This window comes from Corvus brachyrhynchos, unplaced genomic scaffold, assembly GCF_000691975.1.
Source record: "Corvus brachyrhynchos isolate BGI_N302 unplaced genomic scaffold, ASM69197v1 scaffold8, whole genome shotgun sequence".
NCBI lineage: Eukaryota > Metazoa > Chordata > Aves > Passeriformes > Corvidae > Corvus > Corvus brachyrhynchos.
The window spans coordinates 156,550-171,672 of NW_008240031.1; the positions used below are offsets into that span (position 1 = coordinate 156,550).

At 35.6% G+C, this 15,123-nt stretch overlaps 1 protein-coding gene and 2 long non-coding RNA genes across 5 annotated transcripts in view; 1 reads left to right on the top strand and 2 right to left on the bottom strand.

Moving 5' to 3' along the window:
* AGGF1 (angiogenic factor with G-patch and FHA domains 1) overlaps positions 1 to 12,970 on the top strand; it is a 23,270-nt gene extending 10,300 nt beyond the window's left edge. For 2 of the 3 annotated variants that reach the window (XM_017743684.1, XM_017743685.1), the window contains exons 5-13: positions 2,632 to 2,983; positions 4,489 to 4,600; positions 5,886 to 5,937; positions 7,967 to 8,068; positions 8,428 to 8,593; positions 8,840 to 8,922; positions 9,949 to 10,076; positions 10,952 to 11,051; positions 11,879 to 12,970. In XM_017743684.1, the coding sequence (XP_017599173.1) occupies positions 2,632 to 2,983; positions 4,489 to 4,600; positions 5,886 to 5,937; positions 7,967 to 8,068; positions 8,428 to 8,593; positions 8,840 to 8,922; positions 9,949 to 10,076; positions 10,952 to 11,051; positions 11,879 to 12,079 (1,296 nt within the window). In that variant the 3' untranslated portion in view covers positions 12,080 to 12,970. The remainder of the gene's footprint in view (positions 1 to 2,631; positions 2,984 to 4,488; positions 4,601 to 5,885; positions 5,938 to 7,966; positions 8,069 to 8,427; positions 8,594 to 8,839; positions 8,923 to 9,948; positions 10,077 to 10,951; positions 11,052 to 11,878) is intronic. The other variant, XM_017743686.1, reaches the window with a different exon arrangement.
* Positions 9,914 to 10,958, bottom strand: LOC108449012. The gene is made up of 2 exons (XR_001865105.1): positions 10,463 to 10,958; positions 9,914 to 10,124 (listed from the first exon to the last, which is right to left on the bottom strand). It is a non-coding gene; the product is annotated as an uncharacterized LOC108449012 (long non-coding RNA).
* On the bottom strand, positions 12,881 to 15,116 carry LOC108449011. The gene is made up of 2 exons (XR_001865104.1): positions 14,987 to 15,116; positions 12,881 to 13,934 (listed from the first exon to the last, which is right to left on the bottom strand). It is a non-coding gene; the product is annotated as an uncharacterized LOC108449011 (long non-coding RNA).
* Between the last annotated feature and the right edge of the window lie 7 nt (positions 15,117 to 15,123).

A 15,123-nucleotide genomic window follows, 5' to 3' on the forward strand; every position in this document is an offset into this window, starting at 1 on the left:
CTGCTTCCCTGGCTGGGCCGGCAGGTGCTCAGCCATCCCCAGGAAAGCAGGGCTCCAGCACAGGTAATGGTAACTGGGGAAGACAAAGGCCAAACTCTCAACATCCCTCCTGCTTCCTTGTCCCTTCCCTAGGGTTAATTGCTAAGCATGATGCTATGTGGTATGGGATACCCTGTGGACAGTTGAGATTAGCTGGATGGGTCTTGTCTTGTTTCCAACTCCTTGTGCACTCCCAGCCTCCTCACTGGTGGAGTGGTGCAAGAAGCAGAAGAGGCCTTGGTTTGTGTAAGCCCTGCTCAGTAATAAATAAAACATCTCTGTATTATCAACCATGTGTTCAACACGAATCCAAAACACAGCCATACACTAGGCACTGTGAATAAAATTAGCTTTACCCCAGCCAAAACCAGTACATTTTATACATAATGGAAAAGGATTTCTTCACCACAAGATCCTTTCAAATGCTTTAAGGTTCATTCAGTATCCCCATGCTTAATGTTTATACACTTTGTCAAGATCCATATTCAATTTTACAATCCTTATTTCATACAAGGTTTTCTAAATGTGAAGACTGCATTTTTATCAAACTTGACTATTTAGTTTGCTTTCTTAACAGCTGAATGTAGCAAAGTGAAAAAATACAGAAGCTGCTGAGAAGAGGCTTAATGGTCATATTGACAAAATTGTAGAATGAATGTATGAATGGAATCCTTAGTCTGCTTATAAGAGTGTTCTAAAAATTCCTGTTTTCAACACAGAACCAAGTGTGTGTCTTTAGTAGCCAGGCTTTGAAACAGCACCTCTTTACTTTCTAGTTTAAAATACCTGAAATGATGCCAAAAATCCTGGGATATCACGGGATTCACTGTGGAGAAGGAGTTGAGTTGAGTGGTTGGACCATTGTACTTGGGCATTAGTGCATCACAGTCAAGTGTTGTTTCACCTTGCTTCTGATTTGAGCAGATAGTGTAGTTTCTTTGTTTTCAGATTAGATTAGATTAGAACACCCTGAGCTACTTTGTTAGTTTACAGTATTATAGAAGCAATATGTTTTAGATTGCAGAACACCTTGGTATGTTTGGTATCAATCTAATACCTGTACCAAACATAAATATAGACAAAGACAAATACACTGAAAAAACAACTCATAAAAGGGAAAATAAGATTTTCCAAAAATATTTCTAATGGAAGTAATGTGTTTGACATGTCTAAACTGTGTAGGCTTACTTTTGGCAGGATTACTATGCTTTTTGTTTAAAATAAATGACATTACACAGGGACCTTGCAATCCTGTTCCTTTCTGCTCAAGGATTTAGAGGATTCAGGGAGGAGGGCGAGTGCATTATAGAGAAACCCTGAACAAACCAACAGTCTTTCACTTAAAGCATGAAAACCTTTTTAAAAATCACTGGTTTTACCTGAGAACCTGCTGTCTTACTGAAAGTGTTTCAAAAGTGCGCTGGCCTATCCAACAGCTGAGAGGAATTCTTGTGTTTGTCTTAGTCTGTGCCACTGATGCATTTTTACAATTCTGAAAGTGGTTTAATTTCCATGATGTTAACATTCATGTTATTTCACGTATCTTGAAACAGAAACACACGGAAAGAAGTCGAGGAGGTATTTTTTACCTGCTGCATTGCAATATTTGGTACAATTCAAGGCAATTGAATGCATTCACTCTAAACTTAAAATGACACATAATTTAATCTGAGATTTTATCTTTTAAAGGCACTTCTGTTCATTTTTCTCTTTTTTCCTCCTTTTTTTCCTTTTTATTTTTTTCTAAGATAGTTGTCAAGCTACTAGATTGAGAATTACATTTTCAAGGTACTCTAGCAAAAATTAATATGAAATTTTAGATTTCTCAGTTAAAAAAATGTTGGGGTTTTTTTTCTTTCTGATGCTGAAGTAAGTGGAAGTGGAAGAACCTGTAATAATCCAATCTGTCTGATATTCAGTAGAGAAATTGAGAAGTTTCTTGAAGTAGAAAATGGATTTTTAGTAGAACTGTTTCACATACCAGAAGTTAAGCTTATACCCTCTATGCTATCTTGATTAAAGACTCTCTTAAAGATGTACTTTTGAAAGGAGGAAGAACAGGTCTATAGGTGAAGCATGAGTGGGCATTCCAGATATTCTAGACCGTGGTAATAAAAAAGAAGACAAAAACAGGAGGAAGATACAATGAAGATAAATTAAAGACCTTCTAAGCAAGTTGCAAGAATTGAATAAGAGAGGGACAGAAGTGAGTGTCATAAAAGCAAAATAGGAAAATACTCAAAGTGATGTTGTACGCATTTGAAAATGAGGACAAGATTCTAAAGTTTCTAAACATTTCTAAAGTGTGAGAAAAGAGTGAAGTTTAGAAGAGGAATAAGTGAAGTTTAGAAGAGGAGGGCAGTCACACGTTCACAAATAGAAGATGGTCTCAGTCACATAAGATATGGAAATATTTTTACTGAAATGTAAAAGTTCTGCCTACTGCATGTGTAAAACTTTCTGGAAATTTAACTATTTCTTAATAGTTCTAAAAATAATTCTTCCTAAGTGCAGAATTTACTTCCAGGCTAACAGCATTCTTTAGCAAAACTCAGTGTGTAAAGACTGTAACATTGTATAACTCCCCTCCAGGATTTGGACACAGAAGAGCAGAAGTCATCTAACAGTCTGAATTGCTTTTCCACCACTGAGCAAGTAAGTTCTACTGAAGAAGATGAGTCTCCAAATGTAAGAAAAAAGACTAAAATGGACACAAAACCACGAAACAGTCTATCAGCCAAAGAATCAGTTTCTACAGACAGTATAAATTCACATTCCTATAAAAGTACACCAGATGCTGCAACATATACAGATCACAGTAGAACAGCAGACACAGAGAGTGAACCAGAAGAAGGTGAAATTACAGATTCTGAGGGTGAAGCCTACAGTGAGGAGGAATTAACGAGTGAAGAAACTGGTGATTCAGAAAACTCAGAAAATGAAGGTGAATTATTGTGGATTATATACGATATTACTGTATTTTTCCAGGAGCCTGTTAAAAAAATTACAGTTTGGATAATTAAAAGAAAATATATAAAAGCATTTGACTTGAGATACTTTGAATTAAAAAGTGCTGTATGTTACCAGCATTTCTTTCCCTTTCTTCACTTGCACAAAAGTAAGTAGTAGTGTTTTTATGAAAGCTGTTTCTTGAGTATAACATCTGTGCTTGTGTGGAAACCTCTGGGATTGCAAAAATGTGGTTTGATTAGGAAAGTGAAAGGAGAAAAGAACCTCTGCTGCTAAAACAGGGGTTCTAGACCAGTAATTCACAGTAATTCTATGTATTAACTCTCTTAAACTAATATACAGTATTTCTGATACTGTTTGTAAACCATCATGTACAGTTGAATGCAAGATGGATCTACTGTGGTGAAAAGCAACATGGAGTATTAGTTGAAATCATATTTTGTTTATATTCCAATGGCAACTTGTAAGAAATGGATATAGACAGGAAACCTGTATGCTGTTTTATACCTAAGTGTTCTGCTAGGTCCTTAAAAAAAAAAAATGAAGGTTACCTGTGAAAAGCTTGATGCAGCCAGTCAGAGCAAAGGATAAGCCAAATCACAGAATGAAATATAACCTATAGAAAACTGTATTGTATTGTCAGTTTGTTTCTTATGTTTTCATTACTTTACTTAACTACTCAGATTCTAAGTGATTAATGCTAACCAAAATGTGCTTGCTACCATCAGGCTTTCAGACTAAATTGTCTTTTCTTAATATCCAATGCTGCAGTAATGCTGAAGTAACAAAAACTGGAGCATTTCTCTTCCCCCAGTACCTTTAAAGGTTTTGTCTTCTCATCTATCTATTCCTAGCTGAGATCATTGGAGACTGTTTCTACAAATGTACATCCAAGTACAGAATTCATACAGCTGTTAGAATATAGTATTTTAATGGATAATGATGCAAAAAAGCATATGCATCTGTAGGCTCTATTATTTTTTCTAATCCATGTTGATGAATAGTGCTCCTAAGAGAAAAAACTGGTAAAAATACACTTGACATAGAAATTGTCATATATAAAGTTTGATATGCAGGAGGTCTGTGATGTGGTGAACAGAAAGGTGCTGCCTTTTCTCAAAGTAAAATTGTTTTCTAATCTGTTACAATTAATGATCCATAAATTACAATATACTAGTAAATTTTGTGAATGTATATATATTTTACTGCTGTAACTAAAGACTTGTCCACATATAAATAACTAGAATTAGGAAAACATTTGTAATACTTTGATGTGCAGCCAGAAAGCCTTTGAAACAATAATCTCATCAAAGTTTTCTCTCAGATGTGGTTACACATTTCTTTTTATGAAAGTTGCATATTATTCTGCTAGGTAATGCCAGAATGTTTTTCAGTTTTTCAAAAACTATGGACTATAAAGTTAAAACTGTAATTTGTTGGTACTAATGGTGGTGGGGTTTTTTTTCTATACAATTATAGATGAAGAAAAGATCTGGCCTCCTTGTATCAGAGTAATTGTAATAAGATCACCAGTTCTACAGACTGGGTCACTTTATATTATCACTGCTGTGAAGTCTGCTACAATTGGAAGGTAAAACAGAATGAAACTTTTTATATATATATATTTTTTTCTATCTGAAACAACCTCACTTTGACAGCTGTGGAAAGCACTTAACACTACTCTTCATGCTTGTGTTCCTAGGCTGCAGCAGTTCTGTGGTTCTCTGAGTTTGGTTAGTCCACAGTAAGAAATTCAAGTCAGGTCACATAACAGCATGTTGTCGTGATAACATAACAGTATACACAGTTAGTGCAGCTCAGCAGACCTGAAAATTTGTTAGTGGCAACTCGATCTTGTGACCAAGCCCCAGTGGCAGCACAGCTGCAAGTCCTTCTTTGAAAACTTGTTTCCTAGAAAGTAAGTAAATTTTGTTCCAGGCCACTAAAGTACTTTTTTCAAAAATGGAAAAACGCCCTTCAGAAATTCAGGATCACAAGGAAGAATATCCTGGACTTCCTCACACATTCAGATTTCAGTAGGGTTTGTTCATGGGCTTTAGAAAAGTAAGTTGGTTTGTGCTAGACTGTATTCTTACAGTTCTAAATCTGATCTGTTCATTGTGGATGATGAATTTAATGATGATGCAAAGCTTTTTCCATGCTTACTAAAAACCTCACCCTGGAAAAGCTGTTTCTATCTAATGCTGATAGATGTGTTTTGATTTGCTCTTAAAGGTGAAGTCCATGTATGTGAAGATGAACAGACAACTCTACTTTGAATTTGCATATAGGGCTTTTACTAGCTGCATTGCTTCTTAATCCCTTAGTCTAAGAATCTAATACACAATAATAATAATAATACAGTATAATAATACAATAATAATAATACACAAATCCCTTCTTCCTGCTACAGTGTTTTAATAACAAAAAATGTAGACCAACCAAAACCCACCCTGTACAGATTACTCTTTCTTTACTTGTATTGCCTGCCTAATGCGACCAAGAATTTAACTTCACTGTTGAGGACTGATGCCAAGATACACTGAAGAGCCTGAAGGATGCAGAGTTCAGACTGTTACTTACAGGCATTGCATGACAGTTCAGATAGAAATGTCAGGTTTATAGATAAGAATTTAATGGTACCATTTGATCACTTACTAATCACCTGCTTGGTATAGTTTATACAAATGGCAGAAGGGACCTGAAGCAAGTCTTTACATTGTGTATATAGCAATACAATGTTTTGTATCTGTAAAAATTCCTAATAGCTTAGAAGAGAAATACTATATTACGGTTCAACGGAAATACACCTTTTATAAGCCACACAAGACGTATTTCTACTTTGTTGTGATTTGTATATCAACTTGCCTTTCCAGAGAAAAAGATGTTGGACACACACTTCAGATTCCTGAAGTTGGAGTCAGTAAGGTAATTCTTGTTCATGTCTGCTGAAAGGTAGATCAAAAGACATAAATGTATGAATTAAGCTTTAGATTTTATGGCTTTAAATTTGGAAAATCATGTTAATTTTTTGAAAGAACTTTCAGAGTGAGATATGGGTTTAGCCAGACTTGAATTTAGAAAAAAAGAAAACACACACTATTTTACTGAATGGGAGCTTAACACAAACAACAGCATGTTTTCAAAGTCTAGAAAAGCTAAATACTCTTCTAAAATTGGAGTTCTGCTAATCTACAGTGTAATGCACAGTAAAAAAGTTATATTTTGAATCTTGAATTTTATAGTTATTGAACTTGAGGAAAAACCCTGTTAAGTACTAATGGTATATAAAATTTTGATGTCAGATAGTAAGAATTTTTTTACCAAGTAAAGCAGTCCTTGCAGTATGCTCAGAGCAAAATGGTTTATTTTCTTTTTCTTTAAGCAACTGTGGAAATGATGTAGAGGGAGTTTGAAAAATTAACAGAATTCCTTTCAGTGGTAGATTGAATGGAAATTCTTGTTCTGTTATAAATTCTGTGCTCTGTTTTGCTAAATACTTCAACACAGACCCTAAATATAGCACTCATAATAAAAGAAAACTGTAGATTGACGTTGTGTCATCCAAACAAAAAATTAGTTAAAAACATCTGTAAATGCAAGTATCTCATGAAACACACTTTGCTGTGTCTATTTTAAATGATAGTTCTCAGTAATCAGCTGCTGTATATCATACTGAATAATTTCCAGAGCAAATATTTCCCTGCTATTAATAACTTTCTCAGGCATGTGTTTGAAACTGGGCAAATAAAAACCCAAAAGGCTTTTACTTTTCTGTAATGTTACCAGTTTAGTACTTCACAGGTACTGACAGTTTATATAAGAAGTCACTTCACTTTTCAGAGAAGGAGTCAAAGGTGAAAAGATAAATTATATATCTGTGGAAACAAAAAGTTACATACTAGTTTGTTTTCTATAGTATTCTTACTTTTTAGCTGTGGACAACTTTGATGTTTGCTTTTCTTGAGTGGAAAGTGAGATTTTAAAAAATGCTACACCCTGCAGATTTAGCCTCTTTAGAAGTTTTAGTTCTATTCAGTAAAACAGAAGTAGAAAATAAAATATGTATTGAATGAACTAGTCAGTCTCCATCATTATGGGAATATTCCATTTAGTAAGAAATGCTAGCTAATCTTCAAAATACATATTTTTATTTTTTTTATTGAAAGCAGCAACTTCAATTGCCTGAAATTGTCAAATTTGAAACACTTTTCTAGACTTACTGCTTTTATTGGAAGTTCTAGTAGGCTGGAGAAGTTGGTACTTTGGTTTGTTCAGTGGCCTTTTCTGGAGGTTGTGCATCTCTTTATTAATTTGGCCAGGAGTTGTGCTTTCTCTGGTCTGTGTGGGCTTGGGAGCAATACCTATATAGAACTGCAACAAGACAAAAAAAATAGATTGTTAGTCTCAATATCAGAAAGGAGATGAAAGAAACGGCAAAAGATTGGTACTGATTCTGTCCTAGGTATTAAGATGCAGGAGGGGGTGAATTATGTGAAAGTTACAAAAGCATGGCATTAAGGGAGTTATTTCAGATACGAAAGACCAAGTAAATGGAAGCAGAATGAGATCTTTTTTTAAATGACAATGCTATAACATACCGTAAAAGCAAAAAGCCTGTTATTGACAAGAGCAGTTTAAAAGGCTATATTACTGAATCTTGCAGTTCTTTAAGTAAATCACACTTGCCACATTGGAAGAATATAGTTGTCCAGTCCTGAATCATCGTATGAACAAAACAGTTACATTATTAACTGTATATGTTAGCTCATGCTATTGTGGCTTGTTCATTTACATTGCACAAGAATGAAACCATAAGATGTGAAATACTCTATTAAACCAGAGCTGCTCATTTTTAAGGTCTCAAAATATATTCTGAAATCTTACCTTAAAATAAGATTTAAATTGTGAAGTACTCGCTTGACAAGAACATTTAACTTAGGCTTCTATTTGTCAGTTTCATGCAGAAGTATATTTTGACCACGATTTGCAAAATTATGTTCTTGTGGATCAAGGCAGTCAGAATGGAACAGTGGTTAATGGAAATCAGATTCTCCAGGTGAGTACCTATTGTTTTAGTGCTCTATACAATGCAGAAAACTAATCTTGTGGCCATTTAAAACATGTTACGGCAAATCACTTACAATGCCATTGTATGTCTTCTTTCATACATGAAGGCCTGTCTTGGTTTCTTTCTGATTTTAGGGCCACATACAGTGCTTAATGTTTGGTTATACTAGGAAAAATTCACTATGGTTGCAGTTGCTAGAGTGAAATACCCACTGTAGTTAAAATACTTGCCTACATTTGTGAGGCCATACTGAATTACTGAGTTGTAAGCAGTGTGCATAAAATAGAGTTCATGTCTTTCATGAGTAGTTTAGTAACTTGGCTGCCAAAACTTTTCTTTTACTGTAGCCTAAAACAAAATGTGATCCCTACGTCCTGGAGCATGGAGATGAAGTGAAGATTGGCGAAACTGTGCTTTCTTTTCATATTCACCCCGGCAGTGATACTTGTGATGGATGTGAACCAGGACAAGTTAGAGCACACCTTCGCCTGGACAAGAAAAAGGAGCCTTCTGGTTAGTCATATTATCACTGGGTATATTTTTTGTTATGGCTATTTACTTTATAAACATAATAACTAGTTCCATTTTCATATAATTTTCTCGTCAACTGGGAATAGTTATATATAATGATGTATTTTCTTCATGGTATATGTATCTTATGTATAATTATGTTAGAACAAAAATTTTCACATTTGTTGTTTGTTTCAAAACATTGTTACATTAGTAATTAGAAATCCAATCCTGTGTTCTTCCTCTTAGTTTGTCCAGCACTTAGCAAAGAAGAGAGAGAGTTAGTCAGAAGAAAAGCATTAAAACAAATACGGGTAAAATACGGTTTACAGGTGAGTTTACAGTAGAAGTTGATTTAAGTTTTTGTGGTTCTTACCACTTTTTTTTTTTTTTTAATTACTTCGTGATTCCTATTTTAAGCTATAGACTTCGTTAAATAAGCCAAGTTTTCAAATGCCCTTAAACCTAGCCTGGTTTGTCTTTTGTACACTAAGTTATTATTCTTTACAAACCTGTACAGAGAAAGATGATGGTAAGAGGGCATGAAAGTTCCATTGAAAATTAGAAGGAAGATCCTTTCAAAGGATCAACAAGATTCCTAGTCCTTTTGAAATTAAGATTTTGCAAGACACTTCTATTTTTATTTCTGCAGAGTAAGTTTTCACTGAATCACAGTCCTATCTTTTATTTGGAAAGGAAACACAATAAGCAACTGAAAAAATTACGGAAGGAAGAAGGAATTTTTTCAGGTTTTTAAGTCCATAGAAGAATATCAACAGGAACATACAGGCAATATAATATATATGTATTCAAATTACTTCTGTTGTAGAGATAATTTTAACTATGTGGTTGCTTCCAGCATTTGTACTAAGTATTAATGTAGAAAACAGAATGCCATAATTTGTATCAAATTCTTCAGGTACCAAAATAATACTGATACAGAATCTGTAAACATGCTTAATTCTGTCATTTATTCTGAAAAAAAGTAGTTGCTGAGGAACAGGATAAATGTTTATATAAAAAGCCAGTGGCATGTCCACATGGTTTTCTGCTTAATATTGAGAGATTTACTCTTTATACCAAGAGAAGATTCAAGAGAATCTGTTATTTTATTTACAGTTTCTGAGAAATTACTGAATTTGACAATATTACATGATGATGGCAATAATGCGATTTACAAGGTATGCCTGCAGGCTAAGAAAATACTAAGTGAGGACTACAGATTTTGTTATAAGATTTAGAATTAATGAAATAGGCTGAAGCTGCTATACTTCTGGAGGGAAAAAGGGAAATTACCAAAAATAAAGAATTTAAACCCCACCCTCTTTGTCATGATGCAATTTAATCTGCTTGGAAAGAACACAGAGTATGAAGACAACAAGGCAGTGAAGAATCCAAAGTACAAAGACAGAGCAGGAAAACGCAGAGAGACCATTGGAAGTGAAGGAACCTTCCAGAGAGATGATGGTTCAGCTTCTGTTCATATGTAAGTTGGGCATGGGAAAGGTATCCCCCATGTCTTTCTCTTGTGAATCTTAAAAAAAATGATCATAAAGTAAGTATCAATTTGTTACTAGCATACAGCTTGTTAGATTACAAATTACCTGTATATATTGTGTTAGGAGAGATAGAAAATTTTAACCTTTCACACTTCCCATTTCACATGGTCTTATTTATTAACTCCTCACCTTCCATACAGAAATTAGCTTGGCCATAAAGATGCTTAGATCACTTCCTTACCAACTCGAAAATTTAAAGAACTCCCCAGCTGCACTACTGACATCTTCAGTAGTGTCTGTTTTTCAAGTGGCTTAATTTTCATTTTTGTGTTCAGTCCCAGTAATATGTATATATAAATGCAGACTTTTTCACCTGCACCTTCTCTCACTGTCAGTATCCAGCCACTCATAGGACATGTATTTATTTGATGTTCCTTCTGTTGTTATTTTGCCTCTGTAGCTGTAGTTGGGTTTTTTTTTTTAAGAAACATGAACTTGTAGGTGCCTGTAAATTAAAAAAAGGAGGTGTGAGATGATGAAATAGGTGTATTAAGATGATTTGGCAGCGCTACTGCATTTATCTTAGTGTAATCATGCTACCCATGATGTATCTTTTAACTCCTAAAGCAAGCGAGTAGTTCTGGAGTTTTAAGAAAGCTGATATTGACCAGAGGCTTGTTAACCAAAGATATTCTTGCAGGAACTTGCAAAAGGTAGCAAGGATCTTCTGGATAGCTCTTGATGGATTGATTACTGGTTTCTAGAGCAGCATGTGTATGCACATTTCTGTTGTTGAGTAGTTGAAAACATACTCTATACTCTCTAACTCTTGCTTATCAGTTATCTTAAACTTTCTTTGCAGTGAAATCAGCAACAGCAACAAAGGACACAAAATGTTGGAGAAGATGGGATGGAAGAAGGGGGAAGGCCTGGGAAAGGATGGTGGTGGCATGAAGGATCCGGTAGGTCTTTCTGGTTTTCACTTGAAACTAAAATAATGGAAATGTATTTGTAGTGAAAAGTATCTAATTGTATGCCACTATTCACTATGCCATGTTTCAAAACCCCGGTTAGGAAGAAATCATCTCAGTAGGATTAATCTCAAATTATATTTTCCTTGACTAATGAGGTATTTTGAAATTTTTCAGTAGTGTTGTCCCTTCACTAGACTCTGTTCATTGGAAAACTAAGCAAAGGAAGACAGACAGCTTCTAGCCATTGAATTAATAATCTCATGTTTGAATACAAAGTCTGGAGGAAAACTGGAATAATATAAGTGATGTGAATTAAGATTGGTTTAGGGTGGAATTCTTCACTTTCTCGGAGGCTGATGTAGCACAAAAATCAAGCTAGGTGATGGGCCATTAGAGAGGAAAAGCCAGCTGAAGTCACTGTAGCCACCAAGTTGTGGGTCTCTGTGGCAGCCACGTTAGTCCCATTTTTGTCACCAGAGATGTGTTGTCTTTTGGCAGTAATGCTGCTCAGAGCCACTCCATGCCCTGTGTTGTCAAACTAGCCAGCATAGGAATCATATGCTGCTCACTCAGTGAGGTGTATTTCACAGTAGTGTTAGTGGCAGGGGACATAATTCAGCACTCTAGATCATAGTTCCAAAGGTGGTGATTTGACACATCATTTTCATGGTATTGTTTATATATGATCTAGGTGTATTAGAACATGAAAGAGAGCTGCTTGGCGACAGGGGGTGAAATGTGTATTAGGAAAACAGAATTTGTAGTATTTAGAATACCTAACTTGCAATTACAACAATATTTAATGTATTTGACAGATCCAACTTGAGTTACATCAGAAGCATGCAGGTTTGGGTACTAGGAGACCAGCCTCAATTGAAGATGTTCAGCTTGTCCAGAGCAAGAATAAAAAGAACTGGGATAAAGCAAGAGAGAGGTTTGCTGAAAACTTCCAAGACCCTAAATCACAAAGGGATACACCTAAGAGTACACCTTGGGTTAGAGGGACTGTAGACTGAAGTATCTAGTCCCACAGCAAGGTAATTCTTGAGTATAAATAGTTGGGAGAGAATTTTTTATTCCTTTTGCTTTTGCTAAAGCAGGAGTTTGGTTATATGTAAAATACAGTGGTGGAAAAACTTATTCAAGATTAACTCTGTTATGTTAATTGGTTTTCTGTAGTCTTCATGCTTTTATACACATTTTTAATAAGAAATGAATGGAGTTTAGAGGGATATTCAAATTGAAGTACTTGAAAATTATTCTCGTCACAAGCAGGAATCTCCCATTGTGTTTTTACATTTACAGAAAATTACAGAAAACAGCTGTTACATTTAGTTATGATACCTTTAACATTTGAACAGTGATTAAAAATCAAGATTAAAAAAAAAAAATCCCCCAGATCCCTAGTACCATAGTGCTGTTTCTTCATGTTTGCCATTAAATGCTCGACAAGAGGCACACCACTCTTAAATTCGTACAGTTCAGTACTAGCTACATGTCTCAGCATACCTGTGGCAAAGGAAAAGGGGGAAAAAGCTTGGTTTTAAATGACTCAACATTACTGTTCATAAATACTGTACTCCATGAAATAAACTACCAGCATTAGTGAAGAAAACAATGTTCAGAGACAGCTTGTAGCAAAATTTTCTTCTGTGAAGAACTTGTTTGAGATTTGTTTAGTAAATCTGTATCATGCCTTTAAAAGAGGAGGTATGTTTAGAAAACTGCTGTCTGTTTGTATTTATTAACCTCTTTTTCTGATACATCCATTGCTGGCAATGGAGTTTATGCCAGAAAAAAAAACCAACACAAACAACTGATTTTCGATGGGGAAGGATTCCCAAACTAAGCTAAAAGACTGGTATTTATTGAATGTTCCTAAACACAATAAATCATTGTCAATTTAAGCAGTGTGCTTCTTCATACTGTCTTGTCCATATGTTGAATAGGAGTGCTCTTCTAAAATGAGTAAAATTTAATCCCACTTTGTTCAAGTTTAAGTTCTGATACTTGTCCAAGGAAACACGGTATTCTCACCATCCTACCAGATCTTGCAGGCACTGTGGAGTAAAACCAGAACAAGTTACCAGCCATTTGTCTTAATCTAGATGCATACACTATAAAGCAAAAGGTCCAATCTATTATTTAAATCCTGAAATGCACCCTAGTTTACAACCTGAAGCACACCTTACTTCTGCAGACAGAGGTGAAGGTACAGTTATCCGCACTCAATGCCTGGAGCAGCATAACTAAAATTAGTTTACTGTTTGCCTTTGTAAGCAGTTAGTTGTCTACTGATTTAGTGATAGACATGTATTACTGCTCTTGCAATAATATACAGGTATTGCTCTATTATGTACTTTGCTGTTGCATTCCTTTTTATTGGCAACTTCACATTTTCAGAGGCTATCCTTTTCTAGCTGTGCAAAAATGTTGTTCTGTAAGTCCTTTTCTGTACTCATTAAGTTTTAGTTCACCGTTGATCTAAAAAGCTATTCCTGCTAGTAAGAGGAAAAAATCACTGTGTACTAAAAGAACATTTTGGCTCTTTCTTTTTTTTCTTTTTTTACTTCTGCAGTCTTCAGAGTAAATCAAATTATAAGTTTTAATTTGATGTGAGTAAGAACCGTAACTTTCCCTCTCCCCAATTATTCATGTGTAACAGCTCTAAGAAAAGTGAACCACCGAGTTCGCATTTCATGAAATTTTTGAAGTAAGACATCATTTGCCTTCTGTGAGAGGCATGGACTCATGCAGTCAAAACTGACTGCTTTCAGTACTGCATCTTCCTCTTTCAGCAGTTCCATATAAAGGGCTGAAGCTTAGTCTTGGTTCAGTGTCGGTGTGACAAATATTCTCTCTTGATGCTGCCTAGGGAAGTGGAAAAAGCAGTTCCATTAATACACAGATTGTTAACAAAACAACTGGAAGTAAGGTCTGAGTAATCCTCATCAAGCAGTTGTGTGCCTTTATTGAGTAGGAAGACTTGTACTGAGCTAAATGTGACTTCATCCTTTACCTCAGTGACCTCTTGCAAAGTTTTAAGTACAAATGAATGAGGTGAAAACCACCAATGGTGTCCAACCCTTATGTGCAAATGCAGTACTGCTTTCCCTCATGTCAGGAGGGGAACAGGAGTTGCCATTGCACTATTATAATTTTGGAGGCTATAACCAGTAAGATACAGCATAAAGTTTAACTGTCTTACCTTCTCAGTCCTCCAACCATCCCACTGTCTTCCCCAACTTAGGATACTTAGACTTGTGTTTTTATACAGCCAAAGTCAAGTTTTAGCAGTTTGCATTACATATAAATACTGCTAGTGAGTAAGTATAATCCTAAAGTTCTTAAGGATAAAATTAATCTGTTTATATAAACAAACTATTGTCTGTAGTCCTAACAGTGAATTTTGCCAACTTAGCAAGCGTATTTCTGAAATTTAAAATAAACAAAGAATAGTAGGTACATTCTTAAGTGCTGAACAATCCAGCTGACACATAAAGACACGGAGTGCAACCAGTGTTGTGCAAAAGACACTGAACAAAACACCTATGCCAGCAGAGGCCCTGAACTATCTGCGTATGAACCGTTTTTACAAAACATACCATAGGATGAAACTGAAATGTTTGTTTGAGCAAAGCTGCTGCAGCTGGTTGTGTGAAGGGTACCTGACTGGGGCTTTATGCCAGCAGGTACAAATCCTTCACAGCAGCAGGAAGAGAAGTCAAAACCAGCATCCTGGTTACCAACAAGACGTACTGAAAGGTGCATTCCAACGGATTTTTTTCTGTGTCGTCTTTTTCCAAGTACGGTGAGCTTTCAGTGTGGGATTTTTTTTTTCTCTGCGAGTTCTGATTTCTAAACTGAGGGTTTCATCTGCACCTTATTTTAATCCAGCAGTGTCTCTCTGTTGATGAACATACCTGCGTACGGGTTTCAGCAGCAGTGATCCTGGTTCAGCCCTTCAGCTCACCACCCGCTGTCCTCCGTCCGTGCCCAAGTGTCCCGGTGTCATTTCAGCGCTGCAAGCAGTACACACGCTGCCTCTCCTGCCGCTCCA